Source organism: Rhinopithecus roxellana, chromosome 4, assembly GCF_007565055.1.
Source record: "Rhinopithecus roxellana isolate Shanxi Qingling chromosome 4, ASM756505v1, whole genome shotgun sequence".
In the NCBI taxonomy this organism is placed as follows: domain Eukaryota; kingdom Metazoa; phylum Chordata; class Mammalia; order Primates; family Cercopithecidae; genus Rhinopithecus; species Rhinopithecus roxellana.
The window spans coordinates 120,399,372-120,419,557 of record NC_044552.1 but is presented as its reverse complement, the minus strand read 5'-3'; the positions used below and the strand labels follow the sequence as shown (position 1 = coordinate 120,419,557).

The 20,186-nt window shown below is 36.3% G+C and overlaps 1 protein-coding gene across 1 annotated transcript in view; it reads left to right on the top strand.

The window, feature by feature from the left end:
• Positions 1-5,402: 5,402 nt before the first annotated feature.
• PDE7B (phosphodiesterase 7B) overlaps positions 5,403-20,186 on the top strand; it is a 344,257-nt gene continuing 329,473 nt past the window's right edge. The window contains exon 1 of the mRNA XM_010379468.2: positions 5,403-5,555. Coding sequence (XP_010377770.1) covers positions 5,535-5,555 — 21 coding nt within the window. The 5' untranslated portion in view covers positions 5,403-5,534. The remainder of the gene's footprint in view (positions 5,556-20,186) is intronic.

The following is a 20,186-nucleotide window of genomic DNA, read 5'->3' as shown; positions in this document are numbered from 1 at the left end:
TTGGGTTGTCATAACACAATACCACAGACTGAGTGGCTTAAACAACAGAGATTTATTTTCTCACAGTTCTGGAGAATGGAAGTCCAAGAATAAGATGCCAGCAGCGTGGTATCTGGTGAGGGCTCTTTTCCTGGTTGGCAGACAGATACCTTCTCTCTGTGTCCTCACATGGTGGAGAGAGAGAGACCTCTTGTGTCTCTTCCTCCTCTTTTGAGGGCATCAGCCCCATCAGATTAGGAACTCGCCCTTTTGACCTCATTTAAGACACTTGTCTCCTTATAAGCCCTATCTCCAAATACATTAGAGGTAAGGACTTCACCATATGACTTAGGGAGGAGGCATAATTTAATCCATAGCACCAACTGTTTGAACTTGATTTCTGAGAGACCATTATCTTGGCTGTGCATCTGCCTTCATGGTGCTCCTTCTTGATCTCCTTTGCTGGATCCTCCTCAATTTCGCATTACTTAAACAGAGTTTAGCCTTGGGTCTATTCTCATTCCCTAAGTGATCTCATGCCCTCTCACAGCTTTTAATACTATTTCATCTGTCCATGGTGCTCTGGAGTGATATATAAGCTGCCTACATAATATTTATACTTGGATGTCTCATAGATATTGCAAAGGTAACATGCTATCTAGCATCACCTTAGTTAATGACAACTAAACTCAAATAGGCCCTAGTGCTCTTGGCCATCATATTATATTTCTCTGGTAATTTGGGCTCTTTACTCGGTTGGATGACATTTTATATCTCCTTTTCTCAAACCTTCATCACCTCCCCATCCACTCTCTTAGACAATTGTTATTTCACTGAGAAAATAGAAGTCACAGAGAATGTTCACATACAATGATGGTTGCGTTGCCATTGCAACCCGCCTACCAACACCTGTACCGTTTACTCTGCTTTGCCTTCTATGTCTATGGATGAAACATCCACACTCTTTTCCAAAGCCAGTAACTCTGCTAGTTATATACCACTGTTGAAGCAAACTAACACAAAATGTATTAGTCCCTGTTTCTCTAGGTGGGTTTGGCTAGGTACTTTGCTTAAAATCTCACAAGACAAGAAAGCAAGGTGTCAGCAGGGCTGTAGTATTTTCTGGAAGCTCCAGGGAAGACTCTGTTTCCAAGTTCATTCAAGTTGTTGGCAAATCCAGTTCCTCGCAGTTGTAGGACTTAGGTGGCTCTTTTCTTGCTAGCTGTTAGTTGGGGGTCCACTCTTTACTAACAGAGACCTCTTTTGGGTCCTTGCACACGGCTCACAACTGAAAGAGACAGCAGCATTGTGGGAATCCTTCTCAAACTTGGAATCTCTCTGACTTCTGCTGCATCTCTCTTCTTCCAGCCAGAAAAATCTGCTTTTAAGGTTTCATGTGATTAGATTGGGCACACTCAGATAATACGGGATAAAATCTCCCTACTTTAAGATCCAGAACCTCAATTAAATCTGCAAAGTCCCTTTTGCCATGCAATTTAACATGTCCCCAGGTTCCAGGAATTAGAGTGTGGACATATCTGGAGGGCATGTAGCCTATCACAAATTCGATTTGTGCCCCAGCAATTTCCTCCCTCTCTTCCACATCACCAATTATTCCCCTCAACTGCATTGTTTTCCATCAGTGTACAACATGCTGATATTCCCTTCCAATGACTGCTCCATTTCTCTGCTCTCTTTGGGGCAAAACACCTTGAAATAATTGCCTAGACTCTCTGTTCCCAATTCTTCTTTAGTTTTTCTTAACCTTTCAACTTTCTACTACACTCAACCTTCTTTTGTTAAAAAGACACAAATAATTACACATTCTAAGTTTAAGGGTCAATTTTCAGTCTTCATTTAAGTGTCATTTAACACAACTGATGATTAAAATGTTTAATTTACCTTCTAAGAAACCATCCTCTCGGATTTTCTTATACTTTCTGGAGGCTCCTTGTCAGTCTCCCTTGCTAGTAGTCCTTCTTTATATTCTTGACAACATAATCACAGACTGCCTGCAGCTCTTCCATCTGCACTCATTCCCTTGGTAATCATATCTAATTTCATGGCTTTAAGTACTACAGGTATACAGTGACTTCCAAATTTATATCTGCAGCCCAGAACTGTCCCTTAAACTCCATGCTTATATATTCCATTGCCTAGTCAACATCTCCATGTAGATATCTTACAGGCAAGGTTAACATATTCAATATCAAACTCTTCATCTTTCCCACAAAACCTGCTCCTCCCACCATCTCTTGGTCAGTGCTAGCTCTGTTCTTTTACTTGATGGAACCTCACATTTTGGAGATGTCATTGGCTCCTCTCACTAATCTCCCTCCTTTATACTTAGCACCCAATCCATTTAACAAGTCTTATTGTCCTTAACACCAACATATAATTAGAAGTAAACCACTTCTAGCCACCTCCACCAAAGCATCGTGGTAGATACCCCTAGGATGTCTGGCTTGTTTATTGCAGTATATCCTTTATCACACTCTCTTCTACCTTGACCTTCACATGGTTGCCAGAGCGATCCTGTCATGACGTAAGTCAGATTGCCTCATTCCTCTCCTTAAAGCCCTGTTTCATGCAGACAGGAAGCCAAAGTCCTTACAATGACCTGGAAAACTCTCCATGATCTGTCACCTCTGCATCCATTGCCATCTCCTACTACTTACCAGCCAAATACTCCAGTCCCCAGAGCCTTGTACTTGATGTCCTCTTGTTTAAAATGCTCTCCCTATGCCTCCCTCATCAACTTCCCATTTGTGTCCAACATCACCTTTGCAGTGGCACCTTCTCTGCATACTCACTTTAAAATCGCAAGCCTCTATCTGACTAGTGACCCTTCCCTCTCCTCTTTTTGGCTTCACAACATTATTACCACCCAATATCCTATATAAATTTTTTATTTGTTTTTATGACCATTCTCCTTTCAGAAGAATCTAAGTTTCATGGGATCAAAGAATTACATGTTGGAGGGTGTGTATGTGTATTACATGTTTTCACTGCATTCTCCCCAGCACCTAGAATGGTGCCTGGAACAGAGTACACAATCAAATATCTGTTGCTGTTCAGTGAAGGTCCAGAACTGTTCTTTATTTCACCTCAAAACCAGGCTCTTCTCCCAGGCTTCCCCATGTCAGTAAATGGCAACTCTAGTTTGCCCAAGCCAGGAACCTGGAAATTACTCGATTCCTCTCTTTTTCTCACACCTCTCATCTTCAAATACTGCCAATGCTCTCTGCAAATACACAGGCCCCTTTCCAAAATCTGGCCCTCCCACCTTCTCCACTGCTCTCACCCAAGTCCAAGCCATGATGTGCTCTCACTTAGGTTAGCACAGTGACCTCATTTATCAGTCTCCCTGCTTCTACTCTTGCTCCCTAGGAGTCTATCTTCCACAGAGAAAAGAGAGAAATCTCTTCAGAATTCGTGTCGAATCATAAACATTCCTCAATTCAAAACACTGTGATAGGTAGGTTTTCACCTTGGAATAAAATCTAAGTCCTGTGTATGGCCTGTAAGACATGTCCTGATCTTGTCTCAGACATACCTTCTGAAACTTCTTTCTTCCCTTTGCTCATTCTCTTCGAGCCACTCTATTTCCCTTCCTGTTCCTCGGCTCTGCCAAGCACTCACCTGCTGTGGGGCCTTTACGTGGCTTCCTCTGCATGGGATGTAGAGGCCCACAGTACCTGCTGTGTCCCATCATTCAGGCCTCTGCTCCAAGGTGCTTTATCAGAGGGCTGCCCTGATCATCTTTCCTAAAATAGCAAACACACACCACACACACACATGCACATGTACACACACACATGCACGTGTACACACACACCTCAGTCTCCCACCTTATTTTGAAGCTCTCATTACTACCTGACATTATACTTTTACTTATTTTTCTTTGGCAATTTCCCTGCTTCTCCAAAATGTAGACTCCATGGGGGAAAAGAACCATCTGATTTGTTCACTGTTGTAACTTCAACACCAAAGATAAACCCCAACAGTTACAGGGTTGCTTAATCCTAGTGCCTAGGCTCTCAGGGATATAGAAATACTTTCTTTCTCAAAGAAACGATATTAGTATTTGAAAAAGGAATGTGGACTTTCCTTAGTGTTGTGCCCACCCTTAAAACATTGTCTGCCTCAGAGCAATGGAGAAATCTGATTGGCCTCTGTGGGTCCCATGCCCCCTTGTGGCTCTGTTGTAGGAATGGGGCTGGGGGGAAAGTCCACGCAATCCATAGAAGAGAGGAAGGAAAGTTCTGCCCCCTATGCTCCCCAAGAAAAGGGCTGTGAGGAGAATTCGGGATGGGGAAAAGGAGGATGATGTGGGGGAGGCAGAAACAACAGATGGCAACTATGGAGATTTTTCCAGAGTGGGAAGAGTAACCCAGGGATAAGCTGGGGTCCCTGGTAAGGGAAGTATTCCTAAATAACTGGCCCTTCATGCTTTTTTGGAAAGAACATGCTGAGGCCCCAGAACACCTGCATGGCATCACCATAGCCCTGTTTCTTGAATGACTCCTGCTGGCATCAGGAGACACCTCCCTGGCAGGAACAAGCCTGAGGCTTCACCACAGAAGCTGGAGGAAATGCAGGGACCCATGGCACAAACTGACACTGGAGTTCTATGTTTCATTGCACATCATTTTGTTCACCAGTGCATTTGCATGATTCTGCCTCTATGGCTATCAAGATTAATTAACAACCAATTTTTAGGTAAGAGTAAAAATGAATTAGGTAAAAAAAAAAAAAAAAAGCAACAGCTGCCAAGTGAGCATGTAGCACACACACTCACAGATGGAAAAAATCTACATCTTGCTATGATTTAGCTCGGGGTTTTATATTTAATTTTTGTTTTGTTTTGCTCTTGTTTTTATACACCTCACTACAAGGTATTTTAAATTCTTTAAATGTATTCCTGAATATAGAAAATGTTTCTTGGGCTCTCCTGAGAGTGGGGTGCCCAGGCTGACCACAGGCACACACACATTCTTCCCATAGTACAGTACTTTAAAATTAATAGCACATGCAGAGGAAAAACTAAACCCTTTGACGTCACTCTTGAAATGAGGAAACATAAACAGAAAAGGCTCCACTCCAGTAAGCTGCCAGAGTTGAAGCCGATTGGTCTCTGCTTTTCCTTGCCTGTGGCAACTGACAGCACCTCCCAGCCTAGCAGGCCGGCGGCTGCTCACCCAGCCAGTCAGTTGGTCTGGGTACTGCAGCAGGCTCGGCTCTGTCCCAGCACTTGTCTAGGAGAAAAGTGGTGTTACTCACCCAGGGAGAGTCTCTCTTTCTATCTTCCTTCTTTCTCGATCTCCTTGTGTGCTTTTGTGTATCTTTATTTCTTTCCTTTTTTTCCCTTTTTTTCTTTTTCTTTTTTTTTTTTTTCTTTCTTTCTTTCTTTTTTTTTTTTTTTTTTTTTACTTAATTATATTCCTAATCCTGGATGAAGTTGCTGGATTCTGCAGCACAAGTCTTCATGAACAAGCAGCACCGCTCAGAGATTTCACGGCTTTCAAAGGTCACAGAACTGCCACTATGGTTAAATGTCTTGTTTAATGGTTGAGGTATGTACAACAAATTTAAGCGGCAAGCTCAGTTTTCTTGAGAGAATAGAGTCACAGAGAGATGGCAGGATTTTTATTTAAAATGAACCTGTACATATATATATATTTTTTGTCTGTGATTGTTACTACAGCAACCAGCTTTTGAATTTCCTTCCTTTTTCTAGGCGAACTGACTAAACATTATCACTTACCCTGAATTAACTGTTTAAGGGCAACAGGGTTTCATTCCAACCACTGTAATGAGACTCCGGCATTTTCACTGCACTTTGAGCCCACGCTAAGGTGGTCTTTAAAAAAAAAAAAAAAAAAATTATTTTTTCTCCAACATAAATCTTGGAGTTGGGTAATTTTGATTTTTGGTGGGACAGGATAGGAAAATGTTGGTAAAGGGATTGGTAAGGTTTGCAGAACAGGGAAGCAGGAAATTATTTTTTTTTCTTGAGTTTTTCATGTTGGTTGATAGCAGACTTCAAGATGAAGAAATTAGTGGCAAGAAGGAAAGAAACTGATAGTGAGACTGAAGGTAGAAAAAAATCAGTAGAAGACGTCCAAAAAATGAATTCTGAAAAATAATTCTTCATCACCTTGTTGCATTTTTCAAAAAAATGTTTTGGATTCAGAAGTCCAGGAGAGATGCAAATACTAAGTTATATGAGCAGAAATTTAGATATTATTATTTATAAAAGAAAGTAAAACTTCTTTATTACCACTGCAAATTTGCTAATTATCTTTTCCTACACTAGTTGAAAATGGATTCATATTCAATTAGGGGCTTAAGTGATTGAGCCTGGGGACTAATTAATCATTTAAAAATTCTGTTCTTCATGTGCTCTAGCCAGAGTGACTATTGCAATAAGAGTAAACCTTTTTGCACCAGAGGCAGGCATATGCATTCGTATATAGTAAACACACTAAGTGCTGCAGGAAGCTTGGCAATTCAACACAGGGCTAATGTTGTTTTCAATGGCACATTATTATGTGTTAAGGGGGATCCCTGCTAAAAATCATTCCTATCCAAAGAGTCTGGTTTTGTAACAGCAATTTAAGTAATATATGGTTACCATGGATTTCCTTATTACCCTTCTCAAAGTTATGCAATAGCGAATAAGACAGGATTATTTGAAATCATTACCCTGTTCCAAAATTTCTAACTGATTTTCTTAAAGTTTCTATTCTCAACATTGAGAACCTGAAAGCTTTAAAACTGGGTCATGTTAGCAGTAATATTAAGCACAATTTCAAACACGAGGTGTATTTCAAAGGGTTAAAATAATTAACTGTATAAGACTGTAATGTACCAAGTTAAGAACTGCAAAAATATTAGCTCTGAAATGCAGAGGATGTGCCGTGAATGGACAATTGCTTTTCTGCAGCGCCTAGTGGGAAAACAAGGACTTTGTGTGTTGCAAACGCATAACTGCAGCTCCTCCATTTCCTCTGCTTTATCTTTTATTACTGGCTGGTGAAACAAAGACGGGTGTCAGTAGTTACGTCTTGATTGACATTTTCTCCAATAAAATGAAGTCACTTTTTGTCTCAATTAGAAACCCACAGTTAACTAGTTGCAACTCCAAAAACTGTATCTGCTTTGTAAGAATTTTTACCTGACACTGTAAGCTGTCTGATTTCAGAATGTACTCACTCTCTTGAACAACATGTGACAAAATCAGTGGTGACTGTATATCAGCAAATTAGCTGGGAGAAATGTTTTTTTTTTGTTGTTGTTGTTTTTTAATTAAGTTATTTAGGGCAAGGGTGGAAAAGTCTAAGATGTGTCAGGGACAGGCATTAATTTAGGGAAAATAATTACACTAGTGCATCTTTTAATGCCTTACACAGTGTTCAGCACAAAGCTACTCACTGTCAGTTCTCCATGAAAACCTAGTTAAAATGTTTGCCTAGAATTTACTACCTTTCATATACTGTAAATTATTTAAATAATTTTGGTCTTTTCAAGTGTTTTTAAAAAGTACTTTTGGTGTCAGTCCAGCCTAAAATATAATCTAAAAATCAAGTCAATGATACAGAGAAGGACATTTCAGACACTGACACTTTAGTTTTAGCCAAACGACATCTTAAATGCAAAAGTAAAATGACCAAGTTTCCTCAAAGGGGGACTGTACCACCTGGAAAATGCCTCTGCCTAGTAATTATTCTTCTGAAGTCTAACTTGTTGTTAGCTGGGCCCAAATCACAGGAGGAAGCTGTTCGTTGACTCACAGGAGATAGTGTTGGAAGGAATTGATTAAGTGGTAAGCTAATCCCAAGGAATACTAAAAGGGCTTTGTTTATATTAAAGAGAAGTGTCAAATTTAAGGATCAGAACAGACTTTGAAACATCTAAATGTAGAAGCTAAGAGGGAATCTAAGTAGTTTGCCTCACATCATTGGGGTACATAATTGATTGGAAACTCTATATACAGAAATTATTATCTAAATAATCCACTATCTTATGGATTCAGCTCTGTCTCCCCTCCCCAGAAATCTACAGCGAAGTAAGTATCTGTGTTCTGGAGGGTACATTTGGCTGAGGAAGACAGGACTTGGCATTTGGAAATGTCAGGTCCTTCTCGCAGCACAAAGACCATCTCTAATCTCTATCGACACCTCCTCATGGGGGCAGCCCCATTTCCCCTAAGATTGTCCTTTGGGGAGCACTTCCATTGTCCACAGGAGAGTAGCCATGGGCTCAGCACCACTGGCTTCTACAAACATCCTCAGTGGCTCTAGGAATCCCCACTTTGACTCATGAGATGGTGCCTACTTCATATATTAGCAGTCGTTAACGTGGTTTACATGCAAATTTGAAGAAGAGAAGGGGAAAAGGGATGTAGAAACCCAAACTGACTGAATACCTATTTGTACCAGATATTGTTAGAAATCTGAATACAGAGAGTGAAATATGTCAAAGTTCTTGTGTGTGGTCAAGGCACTTATACTTTCTACTTTCTCAAGAATCATTTAAGGATCTAAATGAGTTGATCTGTACTTAGAGAGTGATTTCATGAAGTGCACTAGAAAGGGCAGTGAACAGAGGTAGTGTGCCAAGGTGGTTCATTCAGGATCTAATGAACTGGGTGACTCTGAGCCCCACGCTCACTCTTGAGCTCAGTCTCCTCAACTGTAAGAGCTACTGGTTGCACTGGGTTATGTCTAACACCCGTTTTAGATCAGAATGTTTATAGTATTCTTACTCTTAACCTAGAATTTTTAAACTCTATTTACATGTAAATGTAGAAATGTCAAACCTTTATTCCAAAAATCGTTACTACATGTTTTCAGGATGTCAAGGGCTGTGCCTGTGAATAAGCAATGATTCCCACGTTAAGAAACGTATTCTGGTTGAGTATGAATATTTAAACAAATGACTGGAGTCTGTACAGAGAAATGAAAGAACAAAAGGAGAAGTTTGGGAGGGAGAGAGTGATGGAAAACTGCAGAGTAGGCAGCTCTATGCAATTTGGAATTTAAGAAAAAGATAGATTGTATTTCTATAATTTATTTTTATATGATCTATAATGTGATTAAGTAAGTACATTGTTATTATTTTGGAAATCATGTATTTGCAATGGTGTTCTTAAAACTTAGAATGTTAAAGAGAGCAAAGTTTCCCATAGGTTGATTCAGCTGCTGTACAGGCCTGAGCTGGCAAATCAAATCCGTGCATTGGCATCATCTTCATCATTCCTTGAGCTTAAAACTGTAGGAGTTATAGAAAGCTGAAGTCTTTAGAGAGCACTATGGGCAGCCAAGGTCCCAGCAGGCATTCAAAACAAGCCAGCAAGGTTCAGAGCTGTGATGGTCTTGAACACTGGCGCAATGTGGTGTCAACATGGTAGGAAATTCCCTCAGTGTTAGGAAAACTCTCACGGTGGCTCGGAGCTTCAAGATTACTTATGGGAGCGAAGACACATTTCTTCAACTCCAGAGCCCCAGTTTCCTCATCTTGAAAATAAGTCTGTTGGATGCCCTTTTTCTTTCCAAATTCTATGATTTGACCTGACAAAATTAACACTGAATCATTATCATGTGTTTACTTTTATTTTTCCACCTCTCCCATTCCTTATTTCCACTACGTCTCTGTGTAGTTTGCCTTTACTCAGTTGTCCACATTTACACAATTTTACCTCCAAGATAATCTTATTGCCAAGGAAAAGCAAAAACAAAACAAGGACTTGGGTTTGAGAATTTCTCCCCAGAAAGACTATCACTCCCCTGAGACAGTCACCTCTCCTCGCTCCATTTCTCTTGTATCAGGTTGATGTGTCCCTCTGTGACTGTGACACTTGTAGAGAAAGCGAAGAGGCATGCTTTGTGAAAATTGTAGCTAGGAACTTTAATGTTAGAAGACAAACGTCTTTTTCCTAAATGCCAATCACTGTCCTGGATTTTCTATACTACTTCACTTAATATCTTCTCAACTCTAATTTTGATTCCTTTAGAGAATAAATGAAAACCTGTTGATAACTAAGTTGAGGGAATCTTCAGAAGAAATTTTTGGAGAATTGATTGTCCATTGAGTATCTGCTCTGAGACCTTGCCCCACTGGTACAGGGTTGCTGCCACTTAGCTAGTGATGAGATGTGATGCAATTCAATCACCTTAATTGAGACATTTCTGGGATTCTGTGTGGCTCAGAGCGTTCTAGCTGGTGTCTCCTCTGAGTGAAGTTTATATTTAACGTCTCAAGCATGGAGAATAGGGAGCTGGTTTTGTAGTTTTGGGTAAACCTAAAAACAACATAACAGAAAACACACAGAAATCTACTAAGCAATATATAATTCTTAATACTACAGTATAAATATCCCAACATTTTAAAACCTTAAATCCTTTCATGAATGCTTTATGTATTTATATGTATAAAGTACAGAAGAATGAAAATAATGGCCACAGTCAATATACCAGTAAAGAAACTTTGTCATGCATTTAAAGTTCCTTCCTTTCTGCCCTTCCTCCCTCCCTCTCTTCCTTTCTTCCCTCCCTCTCTTCCTTCTTTCCTTCTGCCCTCTCTTGCTCCTTTTCCTTCGTTCCTCCCTCCCCTCCCCTACAATTTTTGTAAAAATTTTAGAATTAACTTAAGATTCTTCCCTAAAATAAAACACTGTTGGGATATAGATCAATTTGGGAAGACTGGCATCTTTTCTGAGTCTTCCAATTCATAAACGTAATGTATCCTTCTATTTATTTAGGTGTTTGTTAATTTCTGTCAGTGGTATCTTCTGGCTAGCTTTATGGTCATTTTACACATTCCTTGCTAGACATCTTACTAGGCACTTAGTACTTTGATGGTATTCCAACTGGCATCTCTTCAATTTCAATTTCCTTCTGCCCTCTCTTGCTCCTTTTCCTTCCTCCCTCCCCTCCCTTCCTCCCTCCCTCCCTCCTTCCCTCCCTCCCCCCCGCCCTCCCTCCTTCCCTCCCTCCCCCCCGCCCGCCCTCCCTCCTTCCCTCCCTCCCCCCCGCCCGCCCTCCCTCCTTCCCTCCCTCCCTTCCTTCCTTCCTTCCTTTTCATTCTCCCTCCTTTCCTCGCTCTTTCTCTTTCTTTCTTTCTTGAATCTGTTAGGGAAAGAAGGGAAAAAGAGATTGGTAATGAGGTTTTGGGGAGTTTTCCTTGTGTAAAATTTGGAGTAGTATTTACTTTTTTTTCCTAGTGGTTGGTGAATTCATATAGTTTTTCATTAAATTTCCTGTTCAGATTTTTTTCTTATTAATACCTTCTGTGTTCTACATAGTCATAATTCACATATAAATAGGAAGTATATAAAATACCCTTTCTACAAGATGAAAATTATCCCCACTGCTTTAGACATGCACAAAAAAGGATTCTGTTCAAAAATGAAGTTTATACATGACTTAAATATACTTAATCTCTAAGAATCTTCTTTTGCTCTGGCATGGGGGTGGGGTCCAGGACTAGTCTGGTGTGAGGAGTATGTTTCCATAGGTCCAGGCATAGACATGGGGAGGCTACCATATGCCTGGGTTGGTCAAAATTTGATACCTGAAGGTACCAAATGGTCAATGTTTTACATTCTCTTTGACTCTAGCAAATCCTTGTCTAAGAACATATAGAATTGTTTATTTTTGCATTGTTTACAACCTAAACAATATCAGAAACAACTTGAGCCTAATAATACGTGAATGACTGAAAAATTATTGCAAAATCATATAATAGAATACCATATAGTCATTTAAAAGAATGAAGTACCTCTACATGCAAAAATCTGGAATGGTTTTTCAGATGTATTAAGTGGAGGGGGGAAGCTACATTAGCAGTTGTATAAATACATAGATACATTCATATATACTTATTAAAAATTTCTGGAAATTCAAATTAAAAACTTAACAAACAATGCCTCTGGAAAGAGAACTTGTAGTATGGGATAGGAACAAGGCTTACTTTTCTTGTATATACTTTAAAATTGTTCAACTTTCCCCTCTATAAATGCATTACATTTATAATGGGAAAACGTTGCTGACATTTATTTATCATGTGATATTTTGAAGTGACCAGAAAAATCAGAAGGTAAAAGAAGAAAGAGTTCTATTTTTATGTTATTCATTTTATTTAATTTAATTACTATTTTTTTGTTTGTTTTTGAGACAGAGTCCCGCTCTGTTGCCCAGGGTGGAATAAGTGGCATGATCTCGACTCACTGCAACTTCCACCTCCCAGATTCAAGCGATTCTCCTGCCTCACCCTCCCCAGTAGCTGGGATTACAGGCATGCACCACCACACCTGGCTAATTTTTGTATTTTTAGTAGAGATGAGATTTCATCATGTTGGCCAGGCTGGTCTTGAACTCCTGACCTCAAGTGATCCACCTGCCTTGGCCTCCCAAAGCGCTGGTATTACAGGCGTAAGCCACCACGTCCAGCCTGAGTTCTGTTTCGCTTTAAAATTTCTTCATTAATTTCTTTCTTTGACCCTAACTAAATTTCTCCCATGTGCCTTTGACGTGGCTAAGGAGCAGAGAATTCCCTGGAAGTAAGAACCCTGGAAGCCAGAAGATACGGAGCCCTATCACTCTTGTTTGAGTAACTCTGGGCCAATCAGCCCTCTGGGCACCAGCTTTCTCATGTATGACATGAGGGGCTTGGTCAAGCTCAAAGTTCAAGCTTAGATCTGGGTCTAAGAAAATTTGGTCTGTTACATGCCCAATTATTTGAGATCTTTCTCCATAAACTGAATAAACATATTTTACCATACATATTTTACTAGTTTGAACATCTTGGCTGAATTTTGTTTTAGAATTGGTCAGTTCAGTTTAATTTTTCATATTAACTATACATGCAAAATTTGTATTTATTCAAATAGTATTTGAGGAAATCACACATCGTAGACTTTTAAAGTAAAATTATACTGTAATATCTGTTATTCATAAAAGAGTAGAAAACATTATATTAAGATGTACAGCTTGTGAAGTTATGCAAGCAACTAATGCTTCTTCTGTTTGGATATGATTTATACATTTCTTGGTTTTCCAGGAGAGGAAAAAAAAAAAAAAAAAGACCTTCATTTCCCTTTCTCATTATGCCACTTGCCAGCTGGGTCCAGTCAGATGAAAGAACTCAGTCATTCACAAAAGTGTAGAAAGCATTCTTGTAAAAGGAGATGCTTCAGTAATACAGAGGTCTAAAGAATGCCTCGATTTAGAAAAGGTCATTAAATCTAAGAAAAAAGTTATTTTCTATGTGATGGAAATTATAGTGTGTTTCCATGTCCTTAAGATGAGTGTTCATGCTTTTCCAATTAAATAAAAACCTAATTTCAATTGGGTTTTTAGCTTCATTTGGAAAAGTGTAGGTGTTGCTCATTTTCCATATTTAGTAGGTCTTATTTTCTGCTTTTCTAGATCTTCATTATTGCATTTGGAGTAAAAAATAATCTTTAAGTTAAAATAATACAAAAGGAATAAACATAAAACAAGAATTTGTGTGATAGCAGTTTGGAATGACAAAAAATAACATTCTAAACTTTTCCCTATAAATCCCTTTTAATTATTAAAAATCACTAAGTATTAGAAATATAGTTCAATAGCTTTTACATAAAATAATTGAGAAATATTGTTCTCTTTTTCATTGAATGTGTTGCCCCAAGTGCCCATGTGTGGGTGCATGAGAGAGGCCCTTCTTAAACTTGACAAAATGCATATAAAAACTTTGTATGTAGTAGTAATAAAAAAAATCAAAACATTGAGTTGGAGAATATAGCCTATTTAAAATATATTGTCTCCTTTAATGTAAATCTTTAGAAACCAAATAATCAATACATCTATTGGATTAAATGGCAATAATGAGTAATAATTTAAAATTCAATTTGCTTATTTTGTGCGAAAGGAGAAAAGGAAAGGCAGGAAAAAAAATGAGGATTCAATTTTTTTCAAGGAACATTGAACTTGTAACCTAAAGCCCTGAGTTCAAGTTCCAGATGCTAGGAATGATACTGTTGGCAAGTTATTTAACATTTTTAGATTTCAGGTATCTAAAATGTAAATTTAAACCTTTAGGTTCCAAAATTTCTGGCTTTCCTATGTAAGTAGTTACTCAGTTCATAATACAAATGTCCTGTAACTCTCTAGAACATTTCTGTTAGATGGGGTTTGTTATGCCCACTTTGAAGGCAAGGAAATTGAGACTCAGATAAATTGCAGCTAATAGTTGAAATTCAACCTCAGCTTTTTGCTGACAGTTTTTAATTGTTTTTATATGCTTAAAATCCATCCTTAATCATTCTAAGAATGAGTTAGGAAAAGTTTTAAAATACACAAAACATAAAAATATCTGTTTTGAAAATGTTAATCTACCCACTGTATGTTTATACATAAAGTTCAAATATATAGAAAAACAGCATTATTTCATTTTAAATGCAGTCACAGTGGATTAATCTGATACTTCAAACTTCAGAAATTTTGCTCTGAAAGGCAGTAGAGTTCATTGATCAGCAGTGTATAATTTGGTGACATTCAGTATGGTTCATTTATTAGCTCTGTGACCATGAAGAAGTTACTTAATCTCTCTAGGCCTTGCTCTACTTATTTGTTAGATTAAGGTGTTTCTAATATCTGCTTCGTAAGATTCTTGAGAGAATGGAATGACTTTTTATTTGTACAATGCTTTGAACAGGCTTAGAACAGAGCATGAAAGAGTAAAACTTCATGTTAGTGTATCAACTGGTATTGTTTGCTTTCAAGTTTTAGAAATTATTTCATGGAATTATAATTATTTTGTTTACAGTGTTGTTGGTGCTTTAAACATTTAAGAGAAATCTTGTTTAAATTTTTTTTTTTTACTTTCTGAATTAAACTATAGCACACATAACAGAAAATTATCTAACATATAATTATGCACCATTGAACCCCTACATAGAAGTCAAGAGAGTCAAGAAATAGAACATTATTACATGTTTGGCACCTGAGGAAACCCATCATGCCTCTTCCATTCTTTCATTCAGTATTATATCTGAAGACTAGATAGGTTGTTGCCTATCATTGTATTTTGTTCATTTTCATTGTTGCATGATGTTTAATTATCTGAATACACAGTATTTACCATTCTACTGTAGGAAACATTTTAATTGTATCCAGTTTTTAACATTATGAATAATGCTGGCCTGAGTATTCATAGGACTGTCTTTTGGTGCACATGTACAGGTATATCTGTTGAGGTTATACCTAGGAATAAAGTCGCTGGGCCACAGGGAATGTTTATGTCCAAATTGATTAAAAATTTCAAAATTGCTCAAAGTGGCTAAAATAATTTACACCCCCACCAACAATATATGTTCAGTTACTCTACTTCCTCACTGGTAATTTACCTTGGTTTTCATTTTCACTTCCCTGATTACTAACAGTTTGAGCACATTTTCACATGTATATTGGCCATGTAAATACCTTTTTTGTCAAGTCTCTGATCAAGTTATTTTGTATATTTATAGGATATTATATATACTTATATACATATTGTATACATATTTGATACCTTTGATTGTTATATATGATACAAACATTTTTTTCCTGTTTCATTCTTCTCGAGATTGTTTTTATCATTTTTGATTCTTTACATTTTCATAAAAATTTTAGAATTAACTTAAGATTCTTCCCTAAAACAAAACACTGTTGGGATATAGACCAATTTGGGAAGACTGGCATCTTTTCTGAGTCTTCCAATTCATAAACATAATGTATCCTTCTATGTATTTAGGTGTTTGTTAATTTCTGTCAGTAATATCTTCTGGCTAGCTTTATGGTCATTTTACACATTCCTTGCTAAATATCTTACTAGGCACTTAGTATTTCGATGGTGTTCCATCTGGCATCTCTTCAATTTCTATTTTTAACTTTTTGTTACTGATACATAGAAAAACAATCAACTCTTGTATATCAATTAGTTATCAGCAACCTTGCAAAACTCACAAATTCCAATACGCTATCTATAGATTATTTTGCTTTTCCATAGAGGTAATCAGAGCAACCAAGAATACTGGTGGTCACCGATTTTCCTTTTTAATATTGATAACTTTGTTTTATTGTACTGGATAGGATTTTCAGTGTATTGTTGAAGGGGTAATTGTGGCAACATTATCTTGTTTCCAGTCTCAGAAAGAAAGCTTTCAACATTCTACCATTAAGTTTGATATTTTCTATAACATTTGAAAGTTTCCTTTCATTCCTAGTTTGCTAAGCATTTAACTTATTAAGTGTTCTTTAAAATATTGTCATATGATTTTTCCTTTTATTCTGTTTATAGTAGGTGATTTTATAATTTCAAATCAAACTGAAATCCTAGACTAAATCTAACTTGGTCATGATATATTATGCTCGTTTTGAAAATCACTGATTACTCTGTTTCTGAATTGCTAATAATTTTTAGGAAACTATGTTGATGAAAACCATTAACCTAAAATTATTCTTTTTGGTTATGACCTTATCAAGGTTCCATTGACTTTATTAAATTAGTTAGGAAATATTACCTTTGTAAAAATGTTCTGGGAGAGTTTTGTAAGTTTATTTTTTTCCTCAGATATTTGATAGAAATTGCACATAAGTCCATCTGGGTCTGAAATATCTGTGGGCAACTTTTTAGTTACAGTTTTAATTCCATTTATTTTTATGGATTATTCAGATTTTCTATTTTCATTGTCAGTTTTAGTAATTTCTCATGGATTTGTTGTTGATTATTTTTCAGTCTTTCTTCTTTTTGAATATATACATTTAAAGAAAGAAATTTATTTTTCACAGTTTCAGCTGTCTCCTCTAGGTTTTAAAATTTAGTGTTTCTATTAGCAGTTAATTCAAGACAATTTCCACTATAATTTGTTTTTAACCCATAAATTATTTAGAAGTACATTTATTAATTTGCAAACAAATTGGGATGTTCTAGTTCTCTTTTTGTCTTTGTTTCCTACTATAATTCTACTGTGCTTACAAGTCATACTGTATACCATTAAGATCTTTGAATTTTTTGAAACTTGAATGTATAACCGAATATATAGTCAACTTTTCTAAATGTATTACGTGTGCTTCAAATAAATGTATTCTTCAATTGTTAGGTATAGTGCTCTATAGATGTCAATTAGAAGATTTATTCATCATATCATTGAAATCTTTTGTATCTTTGCTGATTTTCTTTGCTTCTATTAATTACCAAAAGAGGTATATTAAAAAACTTCATGATTGAGATTATTTTCCTTTATTTTGCCATCATTTGCTTATATATCATATTAAACAATGTAAAATTGCCATTTTTTTAGCTCAAGGTTGAATATCAGCAATTTTATAAAATTTAAACTAGTATTTTGATACTGTGCTGTTATATCCTGCCTTCACAGTAGGGGCAATAAATACTTGGTTCTTGGGGAGCCAAAAAACTCTTAGACATCATAATAGTTTGTGACCTCCTAAAAAGGTTCAGCGTATAAACAGATATTCAGTCAATTTGGCATTAAAATTTCCTTGACTAGGGGGAGTGTGATGAGGAAAAGAAGTATGGCTCCGTACTTCTTTTGGCTCCATAAGGGAGCAGGATGATACTGGAAAAAAGGTTGAGAATTCCTTATAAACAAATTTAGAACTCTTGTAACTTCCTGGTGAACTGAAATTTTACCATAATAAAACATACCTTCAATTTTTTTTTGCCTTCAGTTCTCCTTGGGCTGATACTAAAATCTGTAAAACTAGCTTTCCATTGCTTAGCAGTTGCATGGCTTATCATTTTTTATTCTTTTAGTTTTACGTTTTCTATATGTTTATGTTTTAGGTGTGTCTCTTTACAAGCAGCAAATAAGTAAATTTTCTTTCATCATTCGGTCTGATATCGTTCAGTCTGACTATATTTGCCTTTTCACTGAGGATTTAATCCTTTTATAATTAATGGAAGCAGTGATATATTTGGGTTCAAATATGCTGACTTACTATGTACGATTTATTTATTCTTCTTGTTCTATATTTCTTTTTCTCTCCTCACTTTCCTAATTATGAATTAAGTATCTTTGTAATTGCGCTGCCGCCTTTCCATTAGCTTTAACTTGTTATTTTTACATTATTTTACTTGTTTTACTGGTGACTATTGCGGTTACAGGATGCATCTATGACCTAATACCAGCATAATGCATATTAGTACTTTTATTCCTTTGTGGCAAATTTGAGAACTTTGGAATGTCTTAGCTACTTTTGTATCCGTCCTAAATTATATGCTACTGTTAGGTATTTAACTTTATATAATGTAAATCTTTGAATAATTATATATTATTATGGTTTCTTACAATTACACATCTTCTTCATTCTTTCCTGCATCTCTGAGGTCACATATAGGATTTCTTTTAGTGCAGTGATGATTTTGTTTAGATTTTCATTTTGTATGAAATGGCTTTATTTTACCTTTATTTCTGATGTGCACTTTTGTTGGTAATAAAATTATAGATTGCAATTCCCCCTTCCTTACTTTAAAATAGTATTGTATTGTCTTATCACTTTTATTGTTTCTGTTGATAAGTCAGAAAAATAGTCTTTTAGAAGCAATCTGCCCTTTTCCTCTGTAGCACTCTATTTTCATGTTTGATTTCTTGTTTTGCCATATGATTACTTAGGTATGGTTTTCTTTGCATTTATCCCAATTAGGGCTTGTATGGTTTCTTAAATGCATGTCTTGATATTTTTCAACAATTTTGGAAAATTCTCATTAATTATGTCTTTCAATATTGCTTCTGTCCCATTCTCTTTAGCCTTTCTTAATGGGACTCCAGTAATATGTATGTTCGAGTTTTAAATGTTCCTACTCCCATTACTTACCATCAATCTCTTTGTTCTTCAGTTTGAAGATTTTCTTTAGACCAATATTTTTATTTCCCTAAGTCTTTCTTCATCTATATCTAATCTGTCATTTATCCCATAGTATAATTTCTTAAGTTATGGTATTTTTCAGTTTTAAAATTTTTAGGGATTTCTGGTCATTTCTAGCTTTCTGTCAAAATTCTCAATCTTGTCTCTCGAATCCTTAAACATATTCTGCAAATCATTTTAAAACTTTTGTCACTTTTATTTTGATTTCTTGAATGTTTATAGCTATTGGCTGCTGCTGGTGGTGGTGGTTGAATCAAATTGGCTGGTTTTCATATACCTGGTTATTTCTGATGAAGCACTAGGCATTGTGTGTGTGTGTGTGTGTGTGAGTGTAGAGAGAAACAGACAGAGAAATTACTTGAGGCCTAGTGTGATGTTATCTCTCTAGATAGGATCTACATTTGCTTCAGCAGTTACCAGTGGTAATAACAATTTGTCTTAATCTGATTTCACATTGAATGAATATATATGAGGTGCTTAAAACAGTGGTTGGCACTTAATAAGAAGTCTGCAGCTATTCATTTTTATCTATTATTGTTTTCTTTGAAAGATATGGAAAGAGAGTAAGGGTAGTGAGGAGTAGTGAGTAGTGCATAGTGAGGAAAACACTTACAGTATTAAAAGACTCCAATATGGATTAGAAGTAAATATTCAAAAATTGTTATCACTTTGTTGTATTTTATCTTGTATTTGAAACAAATTGTATCTTATTTTCAATTTAGCAGATTTATTTTAATCATTAACTTTAAAAAACAAAAGTAGAACACACATAATTAGAAAATTCCGGCTGTTCAGAAGGGCATAAAATGAAAAGTGAAAATCTTCCTCTTCCTCTCACCACCACCATTCACCTCAGTCTCTATTTAAAATTGTTTAGAATTTTTTAATATATTCATAAAAAATGCATGTTTTATTTGTACCCATTTCTACATGTACTCACCTACCCTTTTGTACAATTAAGAAATACATTTTAAAATGAGAAGTATTTATCAAAATCATGAACTAAGTAAATAATAATATGTTCACCTTCTATATTTCATTGTGGCCATTATAATATTATGCAAACATTTCTTTACAAAAGCATTACAATCTCATCAGAGTAATAAGCTTATTTTTCAATTGTTACTTGCCAGTAGTACTTTAACAAAGTATCATTCTGAGGTTGCTAATAGGCTAGGGAGATCTTAGGTTAAAGAACTACTTGTTATAGACTCTGACTTTCATCAGTACCTCACATTTTCCATCAAATATGTCTGGCAAAATACATTATTGAGCTCCTGATTTATGGCT